This window comes from Lipophrys pholis, assembly GCF_963383615.2.
Source record: "Lipophrys pholis genome assembly, chromosome: 21".
Taxonomy (NCBI): domain Eukaryota; kingdom Metazoa; phylum Chordata; class Actinopteri; order Blenniiformes; family Blenniidae; genus Lipophrys; species Lipophrys pholis.
Window position 1 is genome coordinate 12,653,968 of NC_137649.1, and position 26,282 is coordinate 12,680,249.

The window sequence follows — 26,282 nt, forward strand, 5'->3', positions numbered from 1 at the left end:
CAAAGGTTTTTCCAAGGCAAACCAAATTTAAAGTATTTAAAAGTCTGTCAACTTTGCCACTTCGAAGAAATGCGCCATGAACCTCCAAGTAAAATTCTTTAATGAGGTCCTCAAATCTAAACATCGTCATTCATACACTTCAAATCTACCTTAACTATAGGGATACACCATGATTCATTTATTTTGTGAATGGTGTTTGGCTAAGCGAAGACAATCCATACAAGAGCAATAATTTATTAAAATATAAATCTAAAACCGCTAGAGCTTTATGCAAAATGCTCTGTCGGCATGAAAAATCTGCCTTATTAGGAAACGGAAACGTTATAGTGATATGCGACGACGCCATAGCGGGAGTTTTCCCGCTGTGGCAAGCACAGGACACTTCTCTGTAAACTGTCCTCTGGAAAACCTGTGAAAATAGGCATACAAAAGAATTACGGTGTTGTATTTACATGGCGTGAAGTTGAAAATTTTACATATTTGTTTTCATTATAATTGAAACTAAATGCTTAAGTCATCAAAAAATATGTTTAGCTATTGCGATATACATTAATAGCTCATAATGACTTTGGTCAACAATGATAGTGAACCCACTCATTAAAACATAAATGAACCTTTAAAAGGAGAAACGATAAACATCAACTTGTGAACATCGAAATGATTTAGCGTGAAAGCGTGTCGCATTTTATTTCTGCTGTTGACCGATACCGAGATGTTGAAATGTACAAACTAAAAGACTGAAATGCATTAAAATGTGATTTTCTACTGAAGACTTGAGTCCCTCCATCACCCTTAACTGCTTGTGAAATTTAAACTTGTGTTAATAATTTACCTCTTCACACTCTCACGTGGCACCTCACCACACTTTATGTCAGGACTTAAATCTTCCAACAAAGCTGTGGCGGAACTCAAACCTTGATCGGGGAGACAAGTTCATTTTGTTACATTCTGCACCAAGTGACGTTATTATCCGTTCATTTGTCGACATTCTGTTCACCTGCATGATGTGTGCTCATCCTGAACAGCTTGACGTTTGGGAAAGTCTCCAGGCCCAGGCTTCTCCTCAGCGTGGGTCTGTCTCCTGACGCAGGCTCTAGGGCGGGCTTCAGCTCGGGACTCTTGATCTTTGACCTCCAGTGAATCCGGGACATCGTCTTCATAGGTTGCATGACTGCATACATTCAACAAAGAACATACTTACTGGTTGTTGCATAGCTGTGATTCCTCATCACAAGCTCTGGTGCCCGCGTACCTCTGAAAGTGTGCCTCTTTCTGTTTCCTCTTCCAAACCAAGACTCTTCTGGATAATTCAACTTCAGATGCTCCATATTGTCCTTCACAGTTTTGGGAATCACAGCTTAAAAGGTCAGAACATGGCAGATGTTAAAACACAGTGCTTTGCCAGACAGTGCCAGAGCATACAGGATCAGCTTCACTGACCAAATAGAGAGGGACTCTCAATGAAGGTGCGCAAGATGTGGACTCTGAGTTCAAGGCGTCCCTCTGACATTTCCGTCTTGTTTGGAGGCGGCAAAAGACAGGGCGCAAAAATCATGGCAATATTGGAGCCTGTCATCAAGTTCTCGGCACATCTGTCAGAGAAATACATGGAATCGTTATGTCCTAAAAAAAATAAAATAAAATGAAACCAAAGGTTTCAAAGAAGCAAAAGAATTTAATTATTGGGAACAAAAATGCTGAGTAATTCCCACCTCTGAGACACTTTGTTGAGGAAGTCAAACAGGTAGTGCAGGCAGGAGGCTCTACTGGCCGGCAGCAGACAGGACAGCAGCTGCAGCGCAGACGTCCTGTCCTGCAGGTTGGGCAGGGCCTGAGCCTCCAGCAGGGCAGCGTGCATCTCGCTGGGAAACAGCGGCTCCGGCAGCTCCCTGCAAAACTGTTTAATAACAGTGGCCAAGTCGTAGGGCAGGGCTGTGGACAGACAGACTTCCCCACGATTCAGCTTGTCCTGAACAGAGGGAAGCAGGAGTTGCATCAATTCTGCATGAGTTTAAAAGTTTAGTAGGAAAATGGACAGAATTAGAAAAATTTATCAAGTTCAGCATACATCAAGTAGACCACAATTCAGGGCTTCCAGAATAGCAAAAAGAAAAACTGAAGACTTTCTCCTTAAATTTCATAATAGCAGTATGAAGTAGACTGTGTTTCTTGTTTTGGGTTGACAACATGAGCGCGGACCCATACAAGGGAATGCTGATTTACAGTGAGCAATCAGCGGATGAATGAAGTCCATAGACGGACAAACGTTAATAGTTTCAGGCACCACGGAATTTTATTTTCAAACTTCCTCAAAGAGTTCCCACACTTAAAGTTTGACAGTGTTCGGCTGTTCTTACCCTGAGGGTCTTGATGCGGGGAAGAGAGCCTGATTTTCTGAAGAGACCCACAGTTCCAGCACACTCCAGGAGGAAAGAGCTCGCGTCCACCATAAAGCTGCAACACAGATCATTTAAAGTCTATATATATATATATATATATATATATATATATATATATATATATCATTGTGTTTGTGTACTGTGTAGTATTAAGACCCCTTGGTGCATTCACTTACCATGGCACAAGCCCAAACTCAGGGATGTAACACCGGGGCACATTTTCTAGAGGAACACCAAAAATCTTTGTTCCACTCATCAACATCCACTCGCTTTTCTTTTCAGAATTCTTCACCGATATCCCATAAAGTATTTCAAGGTGGAAGCGAATCATATTCCTGTCTGAAATGGTCATGATTTTGTCACAAAATTAAAAGCACACAGGTCTGTTCCTCAGTCGGTAAAATCAGAGTGAATGAACTGGAGGGGTTTTATTAGACTCATCCATCTCACCTGTGAGCGCCGACTGGGAAGTGGTGCGTTCAGGTAACCTGGGAAAAATACTAACTTTCTCATCTATGGCACTTCGGCTTAATTTTCTCAACCATAATACTTTAGTTTCTTTGATAACTGTATTTGACATGGTGTTTTTTTTACCTAACCAATTTATATTTCCTCAATGCACTGGGTCAGCCACTACATTAACACCATCTCACTTTTATCGGACTTTTGACAGGTCTTTTCACAAGAGCTACTGTTTTTGTTCTGATGCGGTTGCAAACCATCACAAATCTCTCCCAATCCTTAAATTTGCCCATTTTTTTCCTGTTTCCAACACATTCACCTTGAATACAAAATGTTCACTCACTGTTTCACTCTGTACCCATTAACAGGTGTCATGATACCGAGGTTATCATTGTGATTTGCTTAATCTTTATGGCTCTATGCTGTATGTTCAAACAATGTCTTTAAAAATATAAAATATATGATGGGTCAACATACTTTATACAACATGGCAGGTTTAACACAATGTTCGATGTATAAAAATTCTGCAGAATACTGATTTAAAAGCAACTATTTTTATTACAACATTACACGTATATACAGCAAAAGGCACAGTAGAAATACAGAAATGGAAAGAAAGCTGGTGTGGTTGGTGTTGAGAAGTCTGGTGCAGGTTGGAGATTTAGAAGCACTTTCTGTGCACGATGGAGGGGCCAGCCTCATCGTACTCCTGCTTGCTGATCCACATCTGCTGGAAGGTGGACAGGGAGGCCAGGATGGAGCCGCCGATCCAGACGGAGTATTTCCTCTCAGGGGGAGCGATGATCTGCAGGAAGGAGAGAGAAGAAGCGAGGGTTGGTTTGACATTGTTTTGCACCTTAAATTTGAACTTTTCTAGTCATAATCAGCTCCAGGTCACCAGCGGGGCTCACCTTGATCTTCATGGTGCTGGGCGCCAGGGCAGTGATCTCCTTCTGCATACGGTCAGCAATACCAGGGTACATGGTGGTGCCGCCGGACAGCACATTGTTGGCATAGAGGTCCTTACGGATGTCAATGTCACACTTCATGATGCTGTTGTACGCAGTCTCATGGATACCGGCAGATTCCATACCTGAGAGGGTGAGATGTGTCAGTAAAGTATACCTTAAAAATAGTTTTAGTTACTGCTCTTTATTATTGTCAGACTTGAAAAATTACTGAAATATTTATGCCATCACCAATAAAGGAAGGCTGGAAGAGGGTCTCGGGGCAGCGGAATCGCTCGTTGCCGATGGTGATGACCTGACCGTCGGGCAGCTCGTAGCTCTTCTCCAGGGAGGAGGAGGAGGCGGCCGTGGCCATCTCATTCTCGAAGTCCAGAGCCACGTAACAGAGCTTCTCCTTGATATCGCGCACAATTTCACGTTCAGCTGGAAGGAAGGAAAACATCCAAGTTCAGTCAAACTGGTCTCACATTACAGCAAAGCCCTGATACCCCGAACGATTTGTGAGAAATGTAACGTACCCAGTCGCAATACTCCTAAACAACCTCAGTCTTATTGACAGCAACAGTACATCGGCCATCCTCTTCTACCTGTCCTTAGCTCCCCTTCACGAGCATATTTTGTTGTGTTTCTGTGCTTTTTCAACTGTTCACAGCTAAATATAATGCGTCTAATAATGATCTATCTTTATACCAACTACACAGTAACTTTTCTTAGTAATTAGCTGCTGATTTGTGGTAACTGATAAAGAAGTCACTTGCATCATATGTGCACTATTCATTTCAGTACCTTGCACAACACATTTGTTATCTATGATAGCATATTGTTTGCTGGGTACTTTATATAATATGGTTTTAATAGTAATTAATGGTTCAGATTTAGGATATTGGAACTGGCACTGATATGAAAGAGTAAGCAGAGGTTGCTGTTTTGATCAAATGCTGAATTTGTTGAATGCTTGTTTTTAATAGAACATAAGCACCTGAACAACCAGTACCTGGATGTACTTGAAATCTTAATTTCAACTTAAAGGTCTGATAATTTTTTGAAGTTATCTTTTATATTCTTGGCTTAGTAATTATGATACACATTCACAACTATGAATTAAGTTTGTGCAAATTGTTGATGTGTTGGAATAACAAAAATAAAGATTAGATTTATAAGAACAGACTTCACAACATTATTTCTCAAACGATTTGAGTTTGTTCGCTTGCCTCCATCCAAATTTTGTTCCATATAAATTGAAATAACTTGAAGCAGCTTGTTTCGTTTCTAAGAGGCCCTCTTACCGGTGGTGACGAAGGAATAGCCACGCTCAGTCAGGATCTTCATCAGGTAGTCAGTCAGGTCGCGACCGGCCAGGTCCAGACGCATGATGGCATGGGGCAGAGCGTAACCCTCATAAATGGGCACATTGTGGGTCACACCATCGCCAGAGTCCAGCACAATACCTGTGAGAAAGAAAAGCGGCCTTAAGAAGACATCACAGAGAATGTAAAGTTTAAATGCTGAAGTTCAGATGTGTCATTAGAGACTCACCGGTGGTACGACCAGAGGCGTACAGGGACAGCACAGCCTGAATAGCCACATACATGGCAGGGACGTTGAAGGTCTCAAACATAATCTGGGTCATCTTCTCCCTGTTGGCCTTAGGGTTGAGGGGAGCCTCAGTCAGCAGAGTCGGGTGCTCCTCTGGGGCCACACGGAGCTCATTGTAGAAGGTGTGGTGCCAGATCTATGAAGTCAGGGCAGAAAGTTTAAAAAAGGAATCACATAGAGAGGGAGAACTTTTTATTAATGGGTCTTTATAGTTCCTCTTCTCACCTTTTCCATGTCGTCCCAGTTGGTGATGATGCCATGCTCGATGGGGTACTTCAGAGTCAAGATACCCCTCTTGCTCTGGGCCTCGTCTCCCACGTAGCTGTCCTTCTGACCCATACCCACCATCACACCCTGAGAAGGGGAGGAAATCACATGTCAGTAAAAAAAGAAAAAAAAAACACAGACTGGCCCTGTTATGACAACATAAAATCTCATCCTTCAGAGAATTTTGCTGCACTGACCTGGTGACGGGGGCGTCCAACAATGGATGGGAAGACAGCGCGGGGAGCGTCATCACCAGCAAACCCAGCCTTGACCAGGCCAGAGCCGTTGTCGCACACCAAGGCGGTGGTCTCGTCGTCGTCGCACATGTTTGGTCTGTTCTGGGCTGGTTTTCTACAGGAGAAAGAGGATCAAATACAAGCAGGATATTAGATTTATTCTGAACAGAAAAGGAAAACTGGACCTTAAATGAAATTTGAATATTTGGAGTAATATTATGGGCGAATGTACATCATCTCCAATTAAATTCTAAAGTGGAGATCTTTTAGCTGGAATAAACAAAACAATGCAACTTTGAGAAAATATGCAGCTCTAATTTCATCATGACACCACCTCAGAAAGCTCTAATCTCCTCCATGAGTCCTACAGCTGCCTTAAAACCAAAACAGGACATGGCCAAAGACCCCCCCCCCCCCCCCAGCCCCAGACACACACACTCATAGGTCTATTTTCAGCCTTGGGACTGTTGTCACCCACACATGACCCCACAAACCCTCCTCTGTATCTCATCGTTATGCCACAGCCAGTTAACAGCTGAGGCGGTGTGTCTTTTGACATGCGGCAGTGGATGCCTGGCTCTCCTCTCAGCTGTCGCCACATAGTGGACGCCTCTGTTTGGACACAGACCAGGTGTCCAGATCCTTCGAGGATCTCTGACCTCAGCCTGCATCCAAAGTGGGAGCATCTCTTCTAATCATTGAGGTTTCCTCATTCAAAGTCACAATCGGAAAGGGGAATTTTAGTGCATTTGATGGTTCACGAAGTTAACATCAATACTTTGATTGAACAGTTATAATAGTAACGGGGAATTCTGGCTTCATCACCACTCTAAACAAGTAAAATAGAATTATGAAAAGGGAATCTTTTTGTCAGCTATAAATGCTGATGTTTGCCAGTTGACTGCAATGCATCAGCCTAACAATGATCTTTTAAGCTCATTTCCAATCATTGCAAGTAAAGGTTGGGTACAAAAAGTACATTTTATTGATTGATAGCATCAAAATGATTTAAACCCAACATCATTGGCAATTTACTTAAAGAGGACTAAATGTTTTGTTCTCAAGTTTGTGCAAATTCCAAAAATATAGTAAAATGCACATTTAAAACTTTTTGAATAAACAACTATAAACAGGTAACACAGCACGTAATCTAAAAATGTACATAGATTTTTAATAGTGCAGACATTTCAAATATCTTGCTCTTTAATATGCACTGAATCCTTATTTCAGCACTTCCTTTAAGTATTAAACAAATACTGTAGTATCTTTGAATTTCATTAATCTCAGTTTCTCCAGCTAAACTTGTGACTTCAGATTGCTGCTTTTATCAAGAGCTCATTGCAAACTTTGATTTGTTTGTTGCTTTTTAGTGTTCAAAAGCCCATTTTACTTATACATCCAGTAGACAATAAACTTTACACCCTTTGCATCCTGAGATGATGTCTGATCTAGTCAACTACCCAGCAGGCATCCTTGTCCTACATCCTGAGTCTTTCAAGAATGCATAAACCTGTCGGTTGCGTTTTATCGCTGAACTGTTGCTTCTGAATGCCACCAATTTGTTTAAATGACTTTATCTGTTCACATTATTGACCCAAATTAAAGAAAACAACTATTTTTTTTTTTAAAAAGAGACTAATCTACCTAAGCGAGAAACAGATTCAATTCCCAAAATGTAAAAACTACTGTATATCCATGTTGTTGCAGTAAAATCTCCTCCAGCAGCCACATTCACTCCTGTGGACAAACGCCAATGCTACTTAAAGCAACAGTTCAAAACCCAGCAAAGACAGTGCAATGGTGTGTGGAACTCACCAAGTTGTAATCACAAGACTGGAGTTTCCACTGGGACAAAGGGGCAACGGCGCAAGCGGGTCCTTAAATACGTCTCAGCGTCCTGAGGCTGGGGGCTGGTGGGCGGCCCCAGGAGTTAACACAAGCCCAAATTAAGTGCTGCTCAGCAAATGGTTCGGTAAAGTGGATCCTGTATCAGAAACAGCACCAAACTGGAGGGATGATGCCTTAGAGATGAAAGGCCATGAAAGGGAAGTGAGCAACTGGGACTTTTATTGAAGATTAATAAACATAGTAAAATATTTCAGTGTTGAAAGTGTTGACAGTGATCATTCGCAATCTACATATCGTTCATATTTTATTAAAAACTAATATTATCCAGAAATTGCAATATTGGACATATCCATAATAAGAATGCTGTGCCTGGTGGCTTTTTAATGTCCATTATTTTGTGGCTTCCTCAAAAGTTATTATTTTCCCTGTAAATTAAAGCAACTGTGATTTCATGACGGTCAGAAGCCGCTCTCATATTCACAGTAACACAAGCAGATTTCAGCTCCATACAGAGTCACATCTTTCTCACTAATACTCCATGGAGCTGCCCTTTAGGCCTTTAAGGATGTGCTAATATGACTAGGCTCAATCAGGGTGCTGGGGATGGGATGTGGGTGATGGCTGGGTGTGATGGTAATGTATCTTGCCCGAGCAACCTGGTTAAGGAGCCGTCTGCGAGGCAGCACTTCCTGTGCCAGTGTTGTGGCATGTGTACAGAAGGAGAGGGCCCCCCCACCCCCCCCCCGAAAAAAATGCCAGACAGCTGAGAGGCAACGTTGAAAGGGAAGTAGGAGGGAAGCTGAGGCCACAAAGCTCAGAACTCCAGCAGGAGGCTGATCCCGGGACGGGCCTGTAGCAGGGGCCAGCGGTTCTCAGTTCTGATTGGCTCTAGTGTTTCCTTTTAGGGAAATATAGTGCAGCAGGTGCCAGCGGCTGCGTGTCGCCACTAACTGTGGGGGGATCGACAGGAGCTCAGGCTCCTTATTCGTCATAGTGCTCATGCTTACGTCCGGGTCCTTGGAGAGCTATCAGGCCTCTGAGCGTCCAATAAAAACGTAAACACTCTCCAGCATACCATCAACACGCTGAAATATTCCATTTGTAGACATGTGCTGTAATGTACCTCAGAGAGACTAACCCACTTATCTATTTCTTTTTTTATGTTGTATTATTCCATAATAACATGTTTTACATTTAGTTAGGATTAGATGATTGGTTGTACAGTTTGTTCATTGAACTGGAAAATTAAGATCAAATATGCCAAAGAAACAGTTTCTATGTAAACAATCTGCAGTGAATTATTTCAAAACAACAGACACTGTAAAATATGATACTTTCAGGTTAAAGTTTTGCACATTCTGCAAACTATTCAAGTGAAAATGAAGTTATATGTTGTCTTAAATAAAATGTAATTGTTCATGTGTTTAGTATTGTAATATCATTGATATTTCAGACTTTTTGTATTATGATTATATCAGTAATCCCTTTAAACTTTATTTAACTGCATCAATATGTGCCTTTAATCTGTAATAATGCGCAATATGTATTTATAAACTCGTCATTTGACTTGTAGGAAATGAGAAGTGATAAATACATCAGAAAATGTAATATAGCAAAATATGCATTAGATATTCTTCATACTCATAAGTAGGCAAAATACAACATGAAATCAAATAAATAAATGGCCTCAGCACTTTACATAGCTCATCACATTCACCCATTCACACACACATTCACAGACCATTGTAATCCAATGTAAGTGTTCATAGCATCCTAAAATTGTGTTTTAATAGAGTACAATGCATTTAACTGACAACTTTCCACCACTAACAGCTGTCCAGATGAGAAGAAATAGATCAATCACATATGATGTCATTAATTATCTGGCAAAAGAGAAAAACAAACAAACTGCTACTGCCTGCTGCGAACGAGCACACATACTTTGATAAGAATCTCATGAGGGAGCTGATAACATTATATACCTCGCAAACCAGTGTTAACTCACAAGCTCCATATGTGTGCTTAAAGCAGTCCAAAGTGTTGAGCAAAGGAGTGTCATATCTTTAAGCAGCAAGTGTGAGGCAGAAGCATCACGTTCGCTTTTGGATGAAGCCGCTGCTGTGTTTTGTCAACAGCAGCACTCCAGTCAGAGGAGCACTTTTTGGCAGAGTCTGTCTGTATCACCGGGTCTTTAGCAGGATAAAGCAGATTGGTCTTGAATGGGTCATGGTTTTGAGGGACACTCGTCCTTATATGGAAATGTAGAAAGCACAGGGTTTGTCTGTCCTGTCCTGACAGCTGCCCCCACTGCATCCCCCCCCCCCCCCCCCCCACGCCACAGCCCCCACCTCCAATCATTCACACACACACACACACACACACACACACACACACACACACACACACACACACACACACACACTTTACCACCACCACCACCTTAATCAAACAAACTCTTGAGCGGCTGTTAGAAACAGCTGCTTCAGAAGAGTCTGTCTCGTGTAGACAGGAGGTTGTTCACCATCTAATGATATACTATACTTACTTTTGTAGTATGAATGAACTCTCACTATCCCCAAACCCCAACCATTGCAACAGAAATCCACCACTTCTGCATTTGGCTCTGCTGAGAATTCTTACAACAAAGTTTTTCCTATCCACTATTGCCTATGCTTGCTCATGTGAGACTCTTCCTTGTTAGTGTCATGAGTAGGGCACTTTGCTATTGGAGCTGTATGAATGAAACTGAACTGAACTGAACTAAATAGTAGATTTTAAACAAAGCTCCCATGTGGTGTGGCAGTCTTCTTGAATAAAGCCAAAACAAATAAATAGTAAAAAAAAAAATTCCTGCAAAAGATCAATAGAAGATTAAAACACTGTATCTGCTGAGGACAAGTTCATTACGTTGGAAGCATGCGATGGATTATCAGATCATCACACGTCAAGGAAAGTGATGACTCAAAACATATATTTTAATCCATGCATGCGGAAAACAAATTGTGTTTGTCTGATTAACATATTTCACACAATATTTCCATCGTCGCAGAGTATTACTGACACCATAGTTTTGTAGTGGTGTATATTTTGGAAGCAGCTGCTGACAAGGATCAGTATTGTCCCCTGCAGTGTTACTCTTGGCACCGTGGATCATTGCTGTAATGTGCCACATGCCTGTTGCAAACAGCTGACAGCTCAACAGACTTTTGACAAACTGTGTGTTAGTTTGGTTGCCAATCAAGACACGTACATCTGTAGACAACAATAACCTGTACATCTTTACAAAAAGATGCAAAACAGCCCCTTTCCACAATATTTCATTATCTGAAGCAACCAATCAACCAACATTTTTCTTCAGGACAAAGTCAAAGTTCTAATGTATACAAAAGAAAGGATGTATTGGTGTGTATCTGTGAGATAGTAGGTCAGTTGATACATGTGCCAGCTATTTTAGAGAAAAGATGCTGACAGAAAACCCAAACTGCGATCAAAACAAAATGATCAATTACCAATTTCAGTTTCAAAGAAGTAAAGTTTTCTGTCATTTTCAATTGACTTTTCAGTTGTCATAATTAGCCTTTTAGATCACTGCACATTTCAATGAACGAATGAATGAATGAATGAATGAATGAATGAATGAATGAATGAATGAATCCTTGCAATAGAAAGCTCAACTTCCAAAAACATTTTTAAATAATCATCACAGGCTGTTTTACTAAAACTTTACTAATATCATATTAGTTACTATTTATTACACAGAAGTTATAGTCAGCTATAGATTGTTGTGCCATGCATACACCCCAATATATAATTAGTTAACTAAAAGCAATGAAAGGGGTTTTGCATTACTATACAAGGCAATGCCTCACCGATCAACCCCTAAGCAGCTTCCTTCAGTATCACTGAGCTTTGCATAAATGACAGGTCGTGCTTTACTGAGTGCTGAGACCTGCGTAGAGCAGACACCACCAAGTACTGCCTGCTCGGTGATAATGTCGGGTCTCTAAAAATATGAGGTGCTTTGAAAGTTTCCATGTCAGCGCTTCATTGTTCTGTGGGAGGAGGGGATCTGCAGACCCACAGGTGTGGCTTGTGTCTAGATTAGTCTGTGTGTGTGTATAAAGGGGCAAGGCTGAGATGTAAGGCTGTGGCTTGGGAGGTGTCAAATTAGAAATCCCTGCAGGACAAATGCAGCAGTGTTAAGCCTGGCACACACTATAGTGTTTTTTTTTTTTTTCAAAATCTTCACAGATCAAGACACTTGATGATCACAAAAGACAGATCGCACAAGATCTTCCTCTTCTGACCTGATAGTGTGTGGCGTGAACTACGGAGCTCGCCACACACTAACAGACAGTTGGCGGACCTGGCTGGCCCGATTATCCTGCCGTGTGTGCGGGCCTTTAGTGGAGTGTCATTCAGGCACAATGTACCAAAAAAAGTTTGAAACACTTACACTGTGTATGTGTCTTTGGATTCAGAACTGTAACTTTGCAGTAAGTGCAGCATCCAATTCAGCTATTGTTAAATCAAGGCAAATTGCCAAAGAAAATTATATATATGAAAAAAATATATAATTATATGCTCTACTTGATAACACAAAACGTTTAATATCTTGTTTCTGCTATTAATAGTCAAACTCAGAAAACATCTTTTTTTTAAATATACCCGAGTAAAGTGAAAGGAAGCATCAGGTGTCTCCAAAATAAATGAAAATTCACACACACATGCATTCACACATATAAGAGCTGGAGGCAGGATCGCACTCTGGGTTCTTGGGGTTAGTCAGTGCAAGGAGTGCAGCATTGACCATATTCACCTTATTTTGAAATACCACAGAGGGAAAACATTAAATCCGATCGGGGGACTGGTCATTAGGGGCAGGTGGGACAAAGCCCCACCTGATGTCATCAGGAAGGACTGCATGCAAAGTATGTTAGTCATTCTTTAACATTATCCACAATTAATTTTTTTTTATCTGTGAATTAAAACGTCCTCCTAAATTGGACATAATTAGTGTGTGAGGACTCTACTCCCTGGTTATTGTTCTGATCTTGCTACTTCAGGCTGTATTTTCTCCTGATTTACACTGATGGCGCACAAGTGGGGTTCGCCCCTCTCTCACCATGCAGTGTGTATTGCATGCAGTAAAGTGTAAGTGCATATCCGCATGCTGTGGTAGCGTTAATTCGTATCACGTGATTTCGATGCCTCGTGGGACTAAAACCTTAACTTTAGTGGAAGAATAATGTAATTGGTCATAAATTGAGTGCCACAGTGTTAAAACAATTTAAGTATCTGATGGTTAAGTAACTTTGCTGGTGGTCTAGTGGTAGAAATCTTTGCGAAACAGCAGACTCAGGGTCAATTCCCTTAAGTGACTTTTTTTAAAATTTATTAATTCTTTTGATTGGCTATTTCCAGTGCACAACTTTTTCACTGGATCAGCGCTTATATGGTTGTCATAATGTTGTGTCTAAAAAGTTGTGCACCCACTTTACTTTGGCATTCAGTGGTGTCACAAGACCTGAAATAAAATTTTAACACACCAAGTATTTACATATACAAACGCCACGGAATCCCATATGAATATAATGCAACATGTCAGAACGTCCCATGTCAAGAAATACATTAAAAGAAAGGTCAACAAAACAAAGATATAACATATATTTATCATTCACAACATCAATATTGGCTTTGTCCTGCGTAACTCAAAACATACAAGAGAAAAGGGGAGAACATATCTGCATTTTTTTTAATTCTACTGATCTTACACTACACATGTACAATGTCAATTGTAGACATGTTTTATTTAAAGGAAAACATTTACAATCGGAACAGATTGTAGTATCTCTTAGTAGTGTTTATGAACAATTTTACACCGTTTTGCGCTTTAAAAAACTGAAATAAAGTATTTAACTTAACTCACACACACACACACACACACACACACACACACACACACACACACACACACACACACACTTTATGTTGGAGTTGTCGCTGTCGATGACGTGTTTAATGTGAGACGTGCTTGTGTTTTGTTCATGAGCACCGGTTCGTGGAGGACGTCACCGTACATCTTTTAAAACTAGTTTTTATTGAAATAAGGTAACTTCTCTGTTAAATGGTAATAATGATATACCAATACTATATGTAAACGTTGTCATTTACCTGGGTTTACTGCCGTCACTAAGCGCTGAGTAGTTAGCCGGAAGCTAACTGTTTATGTAGCTTCGTTTGGTGTTTCGAGGTCACTGGTTTCCATGTTAACCTATGGCCAACTTCCTGTAGTGCATTTCGCTGCTGCTCATAACAGCAGATGTTAAGACTAATAAAAGGTACGAGTCTTCGGGACTTGATTATAAATCCGGTTAAACGGCGTTCGTCGGGACAGCTCGGATGATCTGTCGGGGTTTTAACATCTGCTGTTACTTGCAACAACAATGTACGCCACGTACGGAAGTGGGCCACCAGTTGACAGGGAAACCAGTTGATCCGAACCACCGGTTTTTACAGTCTAAGTGTTTACATTTTACCTCCATCTGTTTGTAAAATTTGATATACTTCGTGTTATTTATTTTTAGACGGAGTTGGGGTATAGGCCTGAATTGAATGACAGTAGAGGTGGCAGCTCCAACAACGTGTTCATACTAAATTAGCTTCCATCTCAGTATGCTATAACGATCGCTAGATGACAAGCTGGTGAATCAGTTGAATGACTCTTCATCCTTCAGGCTGCCTCCCACCATACAAACATAAACAGGAGATTAATCTTGTTTAGTCCTTCAAGCTGTTAAGTCTTATGTACGATTATAGAGATGTATGTACATTACTTCACTCATCTGATTTGACTTATTCAGCTTGTGCCCTAATCAGTGATTCTAAGTGGTGCAGAAAAAAAAATAAACAGTAATGTACTCGCTTTTTTTATTTTTGACAAGGTGATTTAGCCTTGGTATTCATTTTTATTTATTGTGGTTGTGTATTTTTGTATATGACTCCACTTTTGTTTCATGTTACCAACTTTAAGAATAGACGAGTGACTAGATGAAAATTAGTGGCTTTGGGATAACTCAGTATTTTGGGCACTCTCCCAAACAAACAATAAATAATTTTTTTAAAAATCAACTTGGATTATTTCACTCCCACGAGAACGATCTTGACAACAACCGTGCTTAACATTGTATTATAATCAGGCATGTAATTGTCCACATGTCTAACTCTGTCATGTTTCTGGTGTGCTGCAGGACTGGGTTGCAGACACTGATATCTCCGGTGGTCTGATTGACTGACTGAGAGAGCAAACAGATGAAGGATGTCTGCTGCAGCACTGCGTCTGATCCGCTGTCGGAGACTGAGTACAGCTGGGCAACCTGGTGTGAAGAAAGCACTCCAGTGGAAAGATTTAAGTGAGCAATATTATCAACCAATTTACTCTGAATATAAACATTTGTCTTTTTTTGTTTTTTGATGAACGCTTAAAACATTAAACATGTATTCTCTTTGCGAAACTTAGGGAAAGTTGCTAAGGTGACTGGTGCTATTGTCTTTGGGTACGTCACATGTACATTTTCATCCCACACTCTGAAAGCGAGTCACCAATTTTTGTATGAAGAGTAATGACACCATGTTCATTCCTGCAGGGGCTGTGTTTTCATTTCTTATGAGTTAGTGGCTTTGGATAAGGCTGTGACTATTGACACCAGTGCAATTCTTCAAGAGAAATACAAGTCCTACATCTATCTGAAAGCCACGCCCTCAGATGAAAAAGAGACTCTCGGTGCAGGTAATAAAAATCATTCATAGGGAATTCAGGGCCCGATCATTTTGAGATCTTGGAATCTAAAGTTTAGTGTTCGGTATCCTGCCTTGTCAGTGTTTTTAGCACTTCATTGTCATTTCGTCTCATCTTTAACTATCCACTCGACTGCCTACATTTTCAGTTAACTTGTTCTGAAAATTTCAACCAGCAGCAAAGTAATTAACATTTTCTGTGATCTTGATTGTAGAAGTTTGGTGAGTATATCGACACAAAATGTTTTCTACTGTTCCAGGGCTCACACACAAAACAAGGAAGGAGCTTCATAAAGCAGCAAGACGCTTCCTGGAAATATCTTCTCGGCTTTTTCTGCAGTCGCTAGATGGTAGGAAAACTTTTGCAGCGAGTCGGTTGATCATTTATTTCTTTATGTCTCATAGATGCATTGCTTTCAAAAAGAGATTAATCATTACATCTGTTTTATGTGCTTACATCTATTGGGCCAAACAAAAGGGAAAGAATAAAAATGCAAAGGTGAATGCCGAGAGAACCAAACTCAAACACCTTCTTTTTGAATCAGCGTTTGTTCAACCCTTGAAACCACATCATAAAACCATCCTCATGTTGTCTCTGCGTTGAGTGGTTAAATCCAGGTTTATTTTAGAGTGACACACTGAATTATAGTCATACAACGCTTTTAACAAATGACTTTTTACAAATTAAAAGCATCCAAACTGACGAGTCAAGGCCTTCAACCACAAGGTTTGTTGACCCGAGCAGTTATTAAAGAAATAAAAGATGGCGTTGTAGATTCTGGTAGCTCGCCAGGTAGATGTAGTCCAGACTAGCCATAACAGTGGTACATCTCATGTGAACATTCAGTCACTTGTTTTTTTTTTTTGTAATATTTGTAATCGTATTCCAGAGCACTTTAGCCACGGGGATGCAGACCCTCACGAGGTTGCGTTATGGGTCCTGCTCAAGAAGACGCAGTCGGCTAATAAAGCCATCAGATTACAGGCTGTGCAGGAGCTTGCTGACAATCACCACTGGCACGGTAAAGCACACACACCCAAAAAAAAAACCCCAAGTAAAAAAAATTCCACTTAACTTGGCACCTCAAACGTAAATGTGACTATAATTACACCACCAATGTTGTTTTCAATGCAGACTACCAGTACCAGACTGCAGCCCAGGTCATAGACCAGAGGACAGCAGTGGGTCTGGCTCGGACTCCTCAAGTAGACCTGCGCTTCTTCCGTCGGCCGCCTGCACTGCCTGATCTACAAGATGTACGTATGTGTGTGAGAGATGACTCCAAAGGAAATCGGAAATCTGCCGCCTGCATCTTCAACTCACTGTAGTAAACTACAAATTTTTCACACCTTTCAGGGTTTATCAGCTGAGGATGGACTCAGGCAGCTATTGGCGTCCCTGCCTCAATCTGAAGTGGACAAGTGTGTTCAGTACTTCACGTCTCTGGCCCTCAGAGAGAGCAGCCAGTCCTTGGCAGCACAAAGGGTAATAACGAAAAATGGTTCCACACATATTGGTTTCCCACATAACGTCCGTGGCTGAATGAGAGGACATGAAGGGCAGCAAAACTTGTTTGTATCTTATAACTGCAACTCTACACTGAATACTCAAATAAATGATTGTGTTAGTCAAACTGGCTTTTACAGTTTTCCAATTAGATTCTCACCTTTGGACTTTGCATAAATATTCTGTTTAATATCCCGTCAGACCAACCAACAGAAGTTCATAATTTCTTAAGGGAAACTCAGCCTTTGGGCAATCATATATTTTCAATCCAGCCGTGAAGTGCAGTGTTTTCCGGGAATGTTGTTCAGCGAATGCATCATGATAAGTACAGAACTGTTTAATTATTTCATATTTTTGTAACAAAAATATATATTTTTTGGAATGTTTTGAGACTAATGGGGAAAAATCAAAAAGCCTGTTCATGATGTTTTCTTTCATTCAAATTCTGCCAAATTAAATTTCTTTATACTTTCACGTGATATTATTTCTGCATACAGATCTCACAGGATGAAATTAAGTAAATCGCACAAATTTGAATGTGCTGTTTGGATTGATGTAAACTGTTGTGGCGATATGTTATATACTTGTTGACCATATGATGACATTTCTACTATGGACATCTGCAATGGATACTTTCTGTAAACGGTGTCATCCTGATATCGTTTGAAATGAGGCCTGGTGACATTATGCTTTAATGAAGTATAGACAAGTTCACACAAATGCTTGCGTTCAGACAGTAGAGACAAGGTTGGAGAGATTTTTCCCCCCCCCCCCATATTGTTTTATGTAATTTAAGGTTGTTTGGTGCTGGAGCTGATCCCAGCTAATATTGGTTGAAGGCAGGACACATCCTGGACACGTCACCAGTCCATCACAGTGAAAAACACAGAGACGCAGCAGAGAGTTGCTGCATGGGCTCATAAATACAGTTTTCAGGATGATGACAACCAGGAACACAAAAAAGCTGAAGAAATGATGACTTCACAGTTCCCAACATTAAAATATTTCTATCCTGTCATAAACATGTGCTGTCCTCCTTGTTGCAGGGTGGTCTGTGGTGTTTTGGTGGCAATGGGCTGCCTTATGCCCAGAGCCTCACCTCTGTTCCTTCTGAGAAGGTGGAGTCCTTCTGTCTACAGGCGCTGGTACAGCACTCCAAGGTAACGATTGACATTCAGCATCCAAACATGTCCAAGTTGCCTGATTTCCTTTCAAGAAGTTCCCTCTGGGTTTAATAAAGTAGTTCTAATCTGTAGAAATGTAATTGTAGTGATGCATACAAGAGCACATTTTGTTCCTCTACCTAAAATATTTAACTGTATGTACTGTAATGTCAAATCTACGTCCTTTGAAGTAAGAGAGTATTTTTTTTATTTTGCTTCAATCTACTTGGGCTCAATGTCTGTATGTACAGAGTTATCTATTATATTCATCCATCTTCTTATCTTCTATATACGGCTCCATTCAACTTAAGAGTACTAGGGTGTCAATCCCAGCTGAAGGCAGAGTACAGCCTGGACACAGGTCTGAGAAAGCCCACACAGACACAGGCAGAACATGCAAACTCCACACAGTAAGGCCTGCAAGCCTATCTGTAATTTCATCAATGAATGATGGCTGCCATCTTAATGTGGTAAAAATGCTCTCCGCAGAGTGGCTGCATCGTTGTCCTTTACTAAATCAAATGTATGTTATCTTCAGGTACAGAGTCACTGTGACTACATTGTCTCAAATGGAGGTCTGCAACTCCTGCAGAGAGTTTATCAGCTCCGAAGAGACTCCCTAAAGATTCAGAGAAACATCGTTCGAATCATTGGAAACTTGGCGCTAAATGAGAGCGTTCACCAGGCAATAACCCAGTCTGGTGAGTTTGTAACTAATCCAAGTTCACACTGAGAGTTTAGGTTATGGCAAGCTGTGCACTATTGATACTTGGTCAAACTCAAACAAAACAATAGAAGTGATCGGGTGTCTTTTTTTTTTTTTTTTTTCCTCCTCCACCCTCAGGCTGGTTGTCTGTCCTGGCTGAAATGATGCAGTCTCCACACGTCATGCACGCGTCTCATGCTGCTCGTGCACTGGCCAACCTGGACAGAGAGACCTTGGAGGAGAAATACCAAGACGGTGTTTACATCCTCCACCCACAAACCCGTGGCAAGTAGGAGAACTTTTCAATCCCGCCGTTATGTTGTTTGCTTTTTGATAACAGACGAGTTTCATGTTCCTCAATAAACAGCCCAACGTATATCTTTGCCAATGTGTTCACTTTCAGCCAGCCGATCAAAGCAGATGTGCTTTTCATCCACGGGATTCTTGGCGCAGCTTTTAAGACGTGGAGGCAGAAGGACCGCCCCACTTTAGATGAGGAGAAGGAGGCAGAAAGCAAAGACGATTACACAGAGTGCTGGCCAAAGGTGACTGATATTCCAACTTCCTTTTAATAATGTGGAGTACAGTATTGTGTCTGGCAGGTATTTTTTAAAATTGTTTTCCACTTTAAAGTGACACAACATCCTTGTACATGCTGATCCGCCAGGCTGCAGAGAAGACTCAGTCATTTCTTGTGTGTTCTCATGTTTTTGTGTTTATCTGCAGTCGTGGCTCGCCGCTGATTGTCCAAATTTGAGAATACTGTCTGTGGAGTACGACAGTCATCTCAGTGACTGGATGGCCAAATGTCCGGCTGAGAATCAAAGGTTACACATTGTATTTCTTCATATATTAATTTCAAATTTTATGGGAAACGTTTTCTCTCTCAACCCCTTGACTACTAGATTGGCAGAATTTAATGAATTTTCTAGCTGTAGAAGTGTAGAAAGTGTGCAATAGGTGAGTTCTTCTGCTCGTTTCCCTCCAACATGTCAGATTTCAGTATCTGGCAACATCACAGTTCCCTTTTTTGTTTCATTACATTACTGAGAAACTCAAATTAGAAATAAGTGACATGCTGGTGAATCTGATCTGTAATGGGACAATTGCACTACAGAAGTCTGGGAGCTACATGTAATGTCTAGTATAAAGCTGCAAAGCTCAATTTATCTGATCTCTGCTTGTTTTTAAACCGTAATTGTGATGAGTGACAAGCTATAATAAAATAGCTGAAAACCGTTATTTCTAATACAACTAATCTATATAAGTTTGCGTCTTGACGCACATCAAACCATGTACGATACCAAATGTTAGTGACAATTTCTGTTTTTAAATTCCTGATGACCGCATGAACAGATGTGTAAATTTTGTGTCTTATCAGGAAGTCTTTGGCGTCCAGAAGTCAAGAGCTGCTGAAGAAATTAAAGCAGGCAGGAGTTGGAGAGAGACCGGTGGTCTGGGTGGCCCACAGCATGGGAGGTATTCTGTCCACTGCTTCTCCTCAAGCATGTCTCGAGACTCGGGTCACTTTGGAGGACCACAATCCTTCATTTCTTCAATGTCTCCAAGACATCTGAATCATATTGTTTTTATTATTACTGATTTTATACTTTTCACTCACATCTGTGATTTAGGTATAAAGAAATGACCTCGCTGAATATCCGTACCCCTTTTTCCTTTTCATTTCTCTCGTAGGACTGCTTGTGAAGAAAATGCTGCTTGACGCCTCAGGGGACCCGGATATGGATGGTTTGTTAAAAAACACCAAGGGCATTTTATTTTACAGTGTTCCCCACCACGGCACCTTCATGGCGGAGTACTCTGTCAACGTCAGATATCTTCTCTTTCCCTCGATAGAAGTCAGAGAACTGTGTAAAGGTAAAGTCTCTGAACTCTGAGGCTCAAGGACATTTTGGATCCTGCAGAAATCCATCAATATTGAATTAATGAGGAAACATCTGTGTGTTTCAGACTCGCCAGCTCTGCTCAACCTTAATGAGAATTTCCTGAATATCGCCAAAGAGAAAGAAATCAAAGTGCTAAGCTTTGCAGAGACACTGCCCACTAACATTGGTCCCATGATCAAGATAGTGGTGGTGCCAGCACAGTCTGCAAGTAAGTCACATCAGTGAGAAATTACATGTGGCACGTAGCTTGTGATTCCTACTTTTTTACTGTCTTAATGTGTGCTTAGATATGAAAGACGGCACTGTGCAATGTGCCCTGTGTTTTACTGTGGTTTCTCTCACACTTGCTTTGACCTTCCTCTGGCTTGGTTTCAGATCCCGGCATCGGTGAGCTTATCGAGGTGGACGTCGATCACCTCAACATCTGCAAGCCAGAGAAGAAGGACTCCTTTCTGTACAAACGCAGCCTCCAGTTCATCCTGGAAGCACTGCAGAGCTACATCAGCCACTGACTGACACAGAGTCACTCACACACCCTACTGTATACTTGAAATGTGTGTGAAAGCACTCTCACCCCTTTCACAGACCAAAAGATAATGTGATTGCTTTCCTGGTTAATTTTTAAAATTAGAATTGTGAACACAGTAATTAATTTGACAAACACCTCTGGGTGCTTTATATATGTAGACGCTCTTCTCGAGCACCATTAGGACACATAAGTTTTGAAAATATTTCCCCTATTTAATGAAGAACTATATATTGTTTACAGGTCATTTCAGATGATGAAAAGTTATGAGATCTTATTTTACCATCACTTTTCCAGCTTACTATTTGGATACATCACACCGAGATAAAGGTTATTAATGTAGCTCCAAATGCACTTACATTTTATCCCACTCACGCAGTGGTGGCACTTATTATTTTTTGTTTTGACGTTTTATTCTAGCCGCAGTATAACAGTCATCCTTTGTGCCAAAATGTATTCCTTCCTAAGCCTTACCTCAGATGGGACTGGAACAACATAATAGTTCAGGATGCCTTATTTATTTTTATGTGACGAATCAAGCCGTTGAGCTTTCCATTTGATTGCAGACCTCAATCCCATTAGCAATGTCAAGTGTTGACAATGAGTTGAATAAATGTGTAATGTTCAAGTGTTTGTCTGACTTTCTTCACACTGCATGACTCATATCCTCTTTTTACTTTAATAGATGCTCATATGGTGAAAATTCTTTTTCACATGTAAACAGCATGCTTTGGTGATGATTTTTTAATATACATTTTGAGTCATGGTGATGATGACACCTTTAGGCACATATTAATTATTCATTTCCAACTTTGGGAGATACTATGAATTGATGATTGACCTTTTCTTTCCCAATCCAACTATTAGCTGTACATTCATAATGAATCGTTCTAATACAAGCAGAAATTATTGTATTTCATAAACAAATAGTGTAAAAGAATATATATATATAATTATTTTTTCTTTTTTATAAAGTTCTGGAAATATGTAACTGCACAATGTAGTGGTTAGTATTTTTGCTCCATGTTAGAATATAATCTGGACGTGTTGAATTGTATTTCTTTTAATTGTACGTTCTCTCTCAGTGTAGGTTTCTCCAGGTTTCCTACAATCCAAAAACATACATATGAGGTTAATTGTTGACCCCAAAATTACATGGAGGTGTGGTTTGTTTGTCCAGTGATGGACTGGTGACCTCTACAGGTTGTTTCCTGTATTTAAGCGGATTAAAAGATAAATGGAAGGATGAAAATGTTCCACGTTGTAAATAAATATATACATTTTACTATTTTAAACTATTTGTGCAATGATGAATTTCAACATGACGGATAAAGGTACTCGATGAGTTTGCGCATGCGCAGTGTGTATGTAAAGGGAAAAGTGTCCCTTATCGCTCACCGTATTTCCCCCCACAGTGCTACAAGGTAGCACAAGAAGCATCAACAGCTACCAGGTGGGTTAAAAAAAACACAATAAAAGCCTTTATCGAGTAAAAGACGTATATATGATCGGGTATTATAAAATGGTATTGTTGGCATGGTTTGCTCTGCATTTCAGTTCGCTTGATTTCTGCGTATTTCTTTGCTGTGGTTTATTTTCATGTAACGCTTAGCACTCTGAAGCTAACTTTTGAAGATAGTCCTGCTTTTTTTTTAAGCTGCTGTTGTACCTATTATACTTAACTTTTGAGTTTGATGATATTACCGTAATGTAATGTGTCGAGCCAGCAACAAACAACTATCAGAGAACATTCAGAAGGTTTTCACTGAGGGAGAGGAAGGTTTTGTTTACAGGGGAAACTTCAGAATCATGAGTGAAGAACAATGAGGAGAAAGTGCACCTCAGTCAATATCCAAGCATGAGACCGTTTAAGAAAGGCTGTGAAGGTATGAATGTAAATCTAAAATGTGTGTGTGTGTGTGTTTGAGATACAGCAAGAAGGATAATTTTAATATTGAATATGGTTGGAATGGGTAGGACTAAATAAGTTAGTTTTACTTCTTCCTAGCCCTTTTCACACATGCTGAATTAGACGTGTGTGTCTGTATACAAGTATGGATAGGTGTGTGTATACTTGGATAAAGATTATGTTTTTGTAAATGTGCTTTCATAAAATATAGATTCGATTGAATGCATAGATTAATTAGAAGGGGTATGTGTATATTTGTGTATGTCTGGAATGAATTAGTAATTAATAAAAAAAAAAAAAAAAAAAGGATTTCCAGAAACAACACGTGCACAGAGAAAACATGTGAACTCCACATGAGCCCAAACATGAGAACCTTCTCGCTGTGAGAATGCACATGCGTATGTATTTCTTTGTTTTTAAGAGCCACAGACTCATCTGTAACTCTTAAAGAGTCTCCAAACAAACCTTGTAACTCTGAAAAGTTACAGAGAACTGAAATGAGACTCCAGATGCCTGACCTTCCTCAGTTATCTTGCATGTCTTTATTGTGTGTATTTATTCTTCAGCTCCTCTACAGTCGATTCTTCCACACCTGTCAGCATGGTCAACGTACATAAAGGCGTCCTTGTTGAATGGTAATAAGTAAAAACATTATCAGTGATATTTGCAACACAATCTAGACCCTGAAACTATATAAACAATACCTTTTGAATGAAATTACATATTTGTTGTCTTTTGTTTTTCCCTCTGACTTTTGAACCAGTGATCCTGCCATGAAGCAGTTCCTCCTTTACCTGGATGAGAAAATGGCCTTGGGAAAGAAGTTCATCCTGAAGGATCTGGATGACACGCACGTCTTCATCCTGGCAGAAGTAGTTCAGACCCTCCAGGAGAGAGTTGGAGAGTTAATGGACCAGAATTCATTTACAATCACCCAGAAATGAGACTTGACTTTGTCCAACAAAATCTTTCCCTCATGGACACCTTTTAGTTTGTCACATTTAAAAGTGTTATGACTGCAATCAATCGTAAATAAAGTATTTTTGGGTTTATTTCAATTGCTGATTTGATTCGCTTGATTTTCTAACATTTAGATTTTTTATTTTGGGAAATAAGTCAAAGCTGCATTAGTCAGAAGAAACACAATGACATACAAAGATGTAAACAGTTGTATAAGTACTTATCAACAAGTGCTGACCCCACAAATGTCATCGAAATCACATTTTATTTAATAACTTCAAAGCACCAAAAAGCCCCAAGTCAATCCAGTGCACTCGCTTTTGAATTGTTCTTTTGTTAACTTCAATAATGAATCTTACAAATAGCCATTGATTTAGTTTATGAACTAGTTTAATGGGTTTTGATCTTTTCCTGTTTTGTAGAGAAAAAACAGACACATATATGTACATGCAGTCTGCAATTACCTTATCCTTTGCATAATTTCAAATTGTAATTTTCTGACATGTATTTAGGCCCATTCCACTGAAATTAGACCCCAATTACTCACTAGTTCCATTTTAATTAGCTCAGGTTATGTTGTACATTAGTTTCATTTGACCAGTTGCTGTCTTGGCCAGGCCTCCCTAATAAGAGCTTTCAGCTCAAGACAACTTACCTAAGAAAAATAAATAAGTTAGTTGGGACAGGATTAAATAACATTGACATGATAAAGTTATGAGCATATCTGTATGATAAAGCAGTGGTGTACTTTCTGGCTACAAGTACAATCTGTAGATCAGATGGATGATTTCAGTTAGATAAGCTTATTGATGAACCCTCTGTAAAACTTGCAGCCGGTGCATTTTGGACATCCAGGCACAAGTTCACAACTCTAACCTGTAGTTCACCACACACCTGCAGTTTTACTTTCAAAAGAAGAAATAAATAAAATTGACAACTATTACTTTATCAGAGTACACTTTAGTAACTTGAAGTAGATTAGAGATTGATATTTAAGTAGAATGGAGATTAAATAAAATAAGCTTTAGTGTACCCAGATTTCAGTATAGAGCTCAAATATGTGCATGTGCAAGCTGTGTTAAAGCATTGATGGAGGCTACCATCTAAATTCACATGATAGGAATCATTCTTGCTGATTAAATTTCTTTGAACATGTGATCAGGGAAAATTACCAGAAGTCTTAATGATGCGATTCACACATTTGGTTATTTGGCAGGGGACATCTGATACTCTCTCTTTGCATTTGACTGCACCTGAATGAGATCTGTGGATTCACTTTGTTTTTCAGGAACCATAAGTCTGGCACCTTTGAGGATAAGTCCTGCTGCATATGTAACTGTAGTTCAACATATCCTGTAGTTGCAGGTTTGAACTGATGCAGTTTCTTTTCAGATTAGCAGGTGTGCTGGTGTTCACTTGCAACCACTTTTCAGGCAGATGCTCTCTGTTGTTGGAGATAGGCTCTGTTATGAGTTTCTGAAATGTCAAGATTTTAACATTTTTGTAAACTACTTGCCAGTTCAATGCATGTGACTTCTACTTGGGGTGATGAAGCCATATAATGTGCAAATCAATGTGTACCTTATTTGGCTCAGTGCACAAATACACTGGTGTCGGTTCACCGAAATGTAGACTGTTGTTGTAAAGATATAATGACTTTGTTAGTTTTGTTTACACCACCACAGCTGTTTTACACTGTTTGACTTACACATTAATATTCATTATTAAAGGTAGCTTACCTACTTCACTCCATGTATATTAGTCATCATTGCATTATTTGTGTCATATATATACTGTATTCTGTTAAAGTGTGTAGATAAGTTATACATTTCTACATGTTTGCTGCAATTAAACTGATATGACTGAACTTAACTGGACATCCAGTGCTAGTGAGTCTCTGTCTTCATGTTTATGCGTATTTTATTACTTTTTTTTTTTTTTTTACTGTTGATGGCTTACTTGTATTACGACATACCATATGTGTATTAAAAGTGTTTAATATCATTGGTGCATTTAAAAAAGGTACAGCAT

At 39.9% G+C, this 26,282-nt stretch overlaps 3 protein-coding genes across 6 annotated transcripts; 2 read left to right on the top strand and 1 right to left on the bottom strand.

The window, feature by feature from the left end:
* Positions 1 to 3,323: 3,323 nt before the first annotated feature.
* Positions 3,324 to 7,890, bottom strand: actc1a (actin alpha cardiac muscle 1a). The gene is made up of 8 exons (XM_080491508.1): positions 7,744 to 7,890; positions 5,890 to 6,043; positions 5,651 to 5,779; positions 5,366 to 5,561; positions 5,116 to 5,277; positions 4,061 to 4,252; positions 3,773 to 3,954; positions 3,324 to 3,666 (listed from the first exon to the last, which is right to left on the bottom strand). The coding sequence occupies exons 2-8, from the start codon at positions 6,016 to 6,018 to the stop codon at positions 3,523 to 3,525; spliced, it is 1,134 nt and encodes a 377-aa protein (XP_080347634.1). The 5' UTR covers positions 6,019 to 6,043; positions 7,744 to 7,890; the 3' UTR covers positions 3,324 to 3,522.
* Positions 7,891 to 13,778: 5,888 nt separating this feature from the next.
* On the top strand, positions 13,779 to 22,009 carry serac1 (serine active site containing 1). Of its 3 annotated transcripts, none has more exons than XM_080490217.1 (17): positions 13,779 to 13,887; positions 15,027 to 15,188; positions 15,296 to 15,332; positions 15,423 to 15,565; positions 15,834 to 15,923; positions 16,464 to 16,595; positions 16,709 to 16,830; positions 16,931 to 17,059; positions 18,127 to 18,240; positions 18,782 to 18,944; positions 19,088 to 19,238; positions 19,353 to 19,494; positions 19,676 to 19,776; positions 20,331 to 20,428; positions 20,645 to 20,827; positions 20,921 to 21,064; positions 21,232 to 22,009. In XM_080490217.1, the coding sequence occupies exons 2-17, from the start codon at positions 15,095 to 15,097 to the stop codon at positions 21,366 to 21,368; spliced, it is 1,980 nt and encodes a 659-aa protein (XP_080346343.1). In that variant the 5' UTR covers positions 13,779 to 13,887; positions 15,027 to 15,094; the 3' UTR covers positions 21,369 to 22,009. The 3 variants fall into 3 exon arrangements, with proteins under 3 accessions (XP_080346343.1, XP_080346345.1, XP_080346344.1); XM_080490218.1 differs by having other exon boundaries at positions 13,782 to 13,906; XM_080490219.1 differs by lacking the exon at positions 15,296 to 15,332 and having other exon boundaries at positions 15,500 to 15,565.
* Positions 22,010 to 22,784: 775 nt separating this feature from the next.
* Positions 22,785 to 24,349, top strand: gtf2h5 (general transcription factor IIH, polypeptide 5). 2 transcript variants are annotated; one of them, XM_080490138.1, is made up of 3 exons: positions 22,785 to 22,835; positions 23,858 to 23,926; positions 24,055 to 24,349. In XM_080490138.1, the coding sequence occupies exons 2-3, from the start codon at positions 23,892 to 23,894 to the stop codon at positions 24,233 to 24,235; spliced, it is 216 nt and encodes a 71-aa protein (XP_080346264.1). In that variant the 5' UTR covers positions 22,785 to 22,835; positions 23,858 to 23,891; the 3' UTR covers positions 24,236 to 24,349. The 2 variants fall into 2 exon arrangements, with proteins under 2 accessions (XP_080346264.1, XP_080346265.1); XM_080490139.1 differs by lacking the exon at positions 22,785 to 22,835 and adding an exon at positions 23,167 to 23,268.
* The last annotated feature ends 1,933 nt before the right edge of the window (positions 24,350 to 26,282 follow it).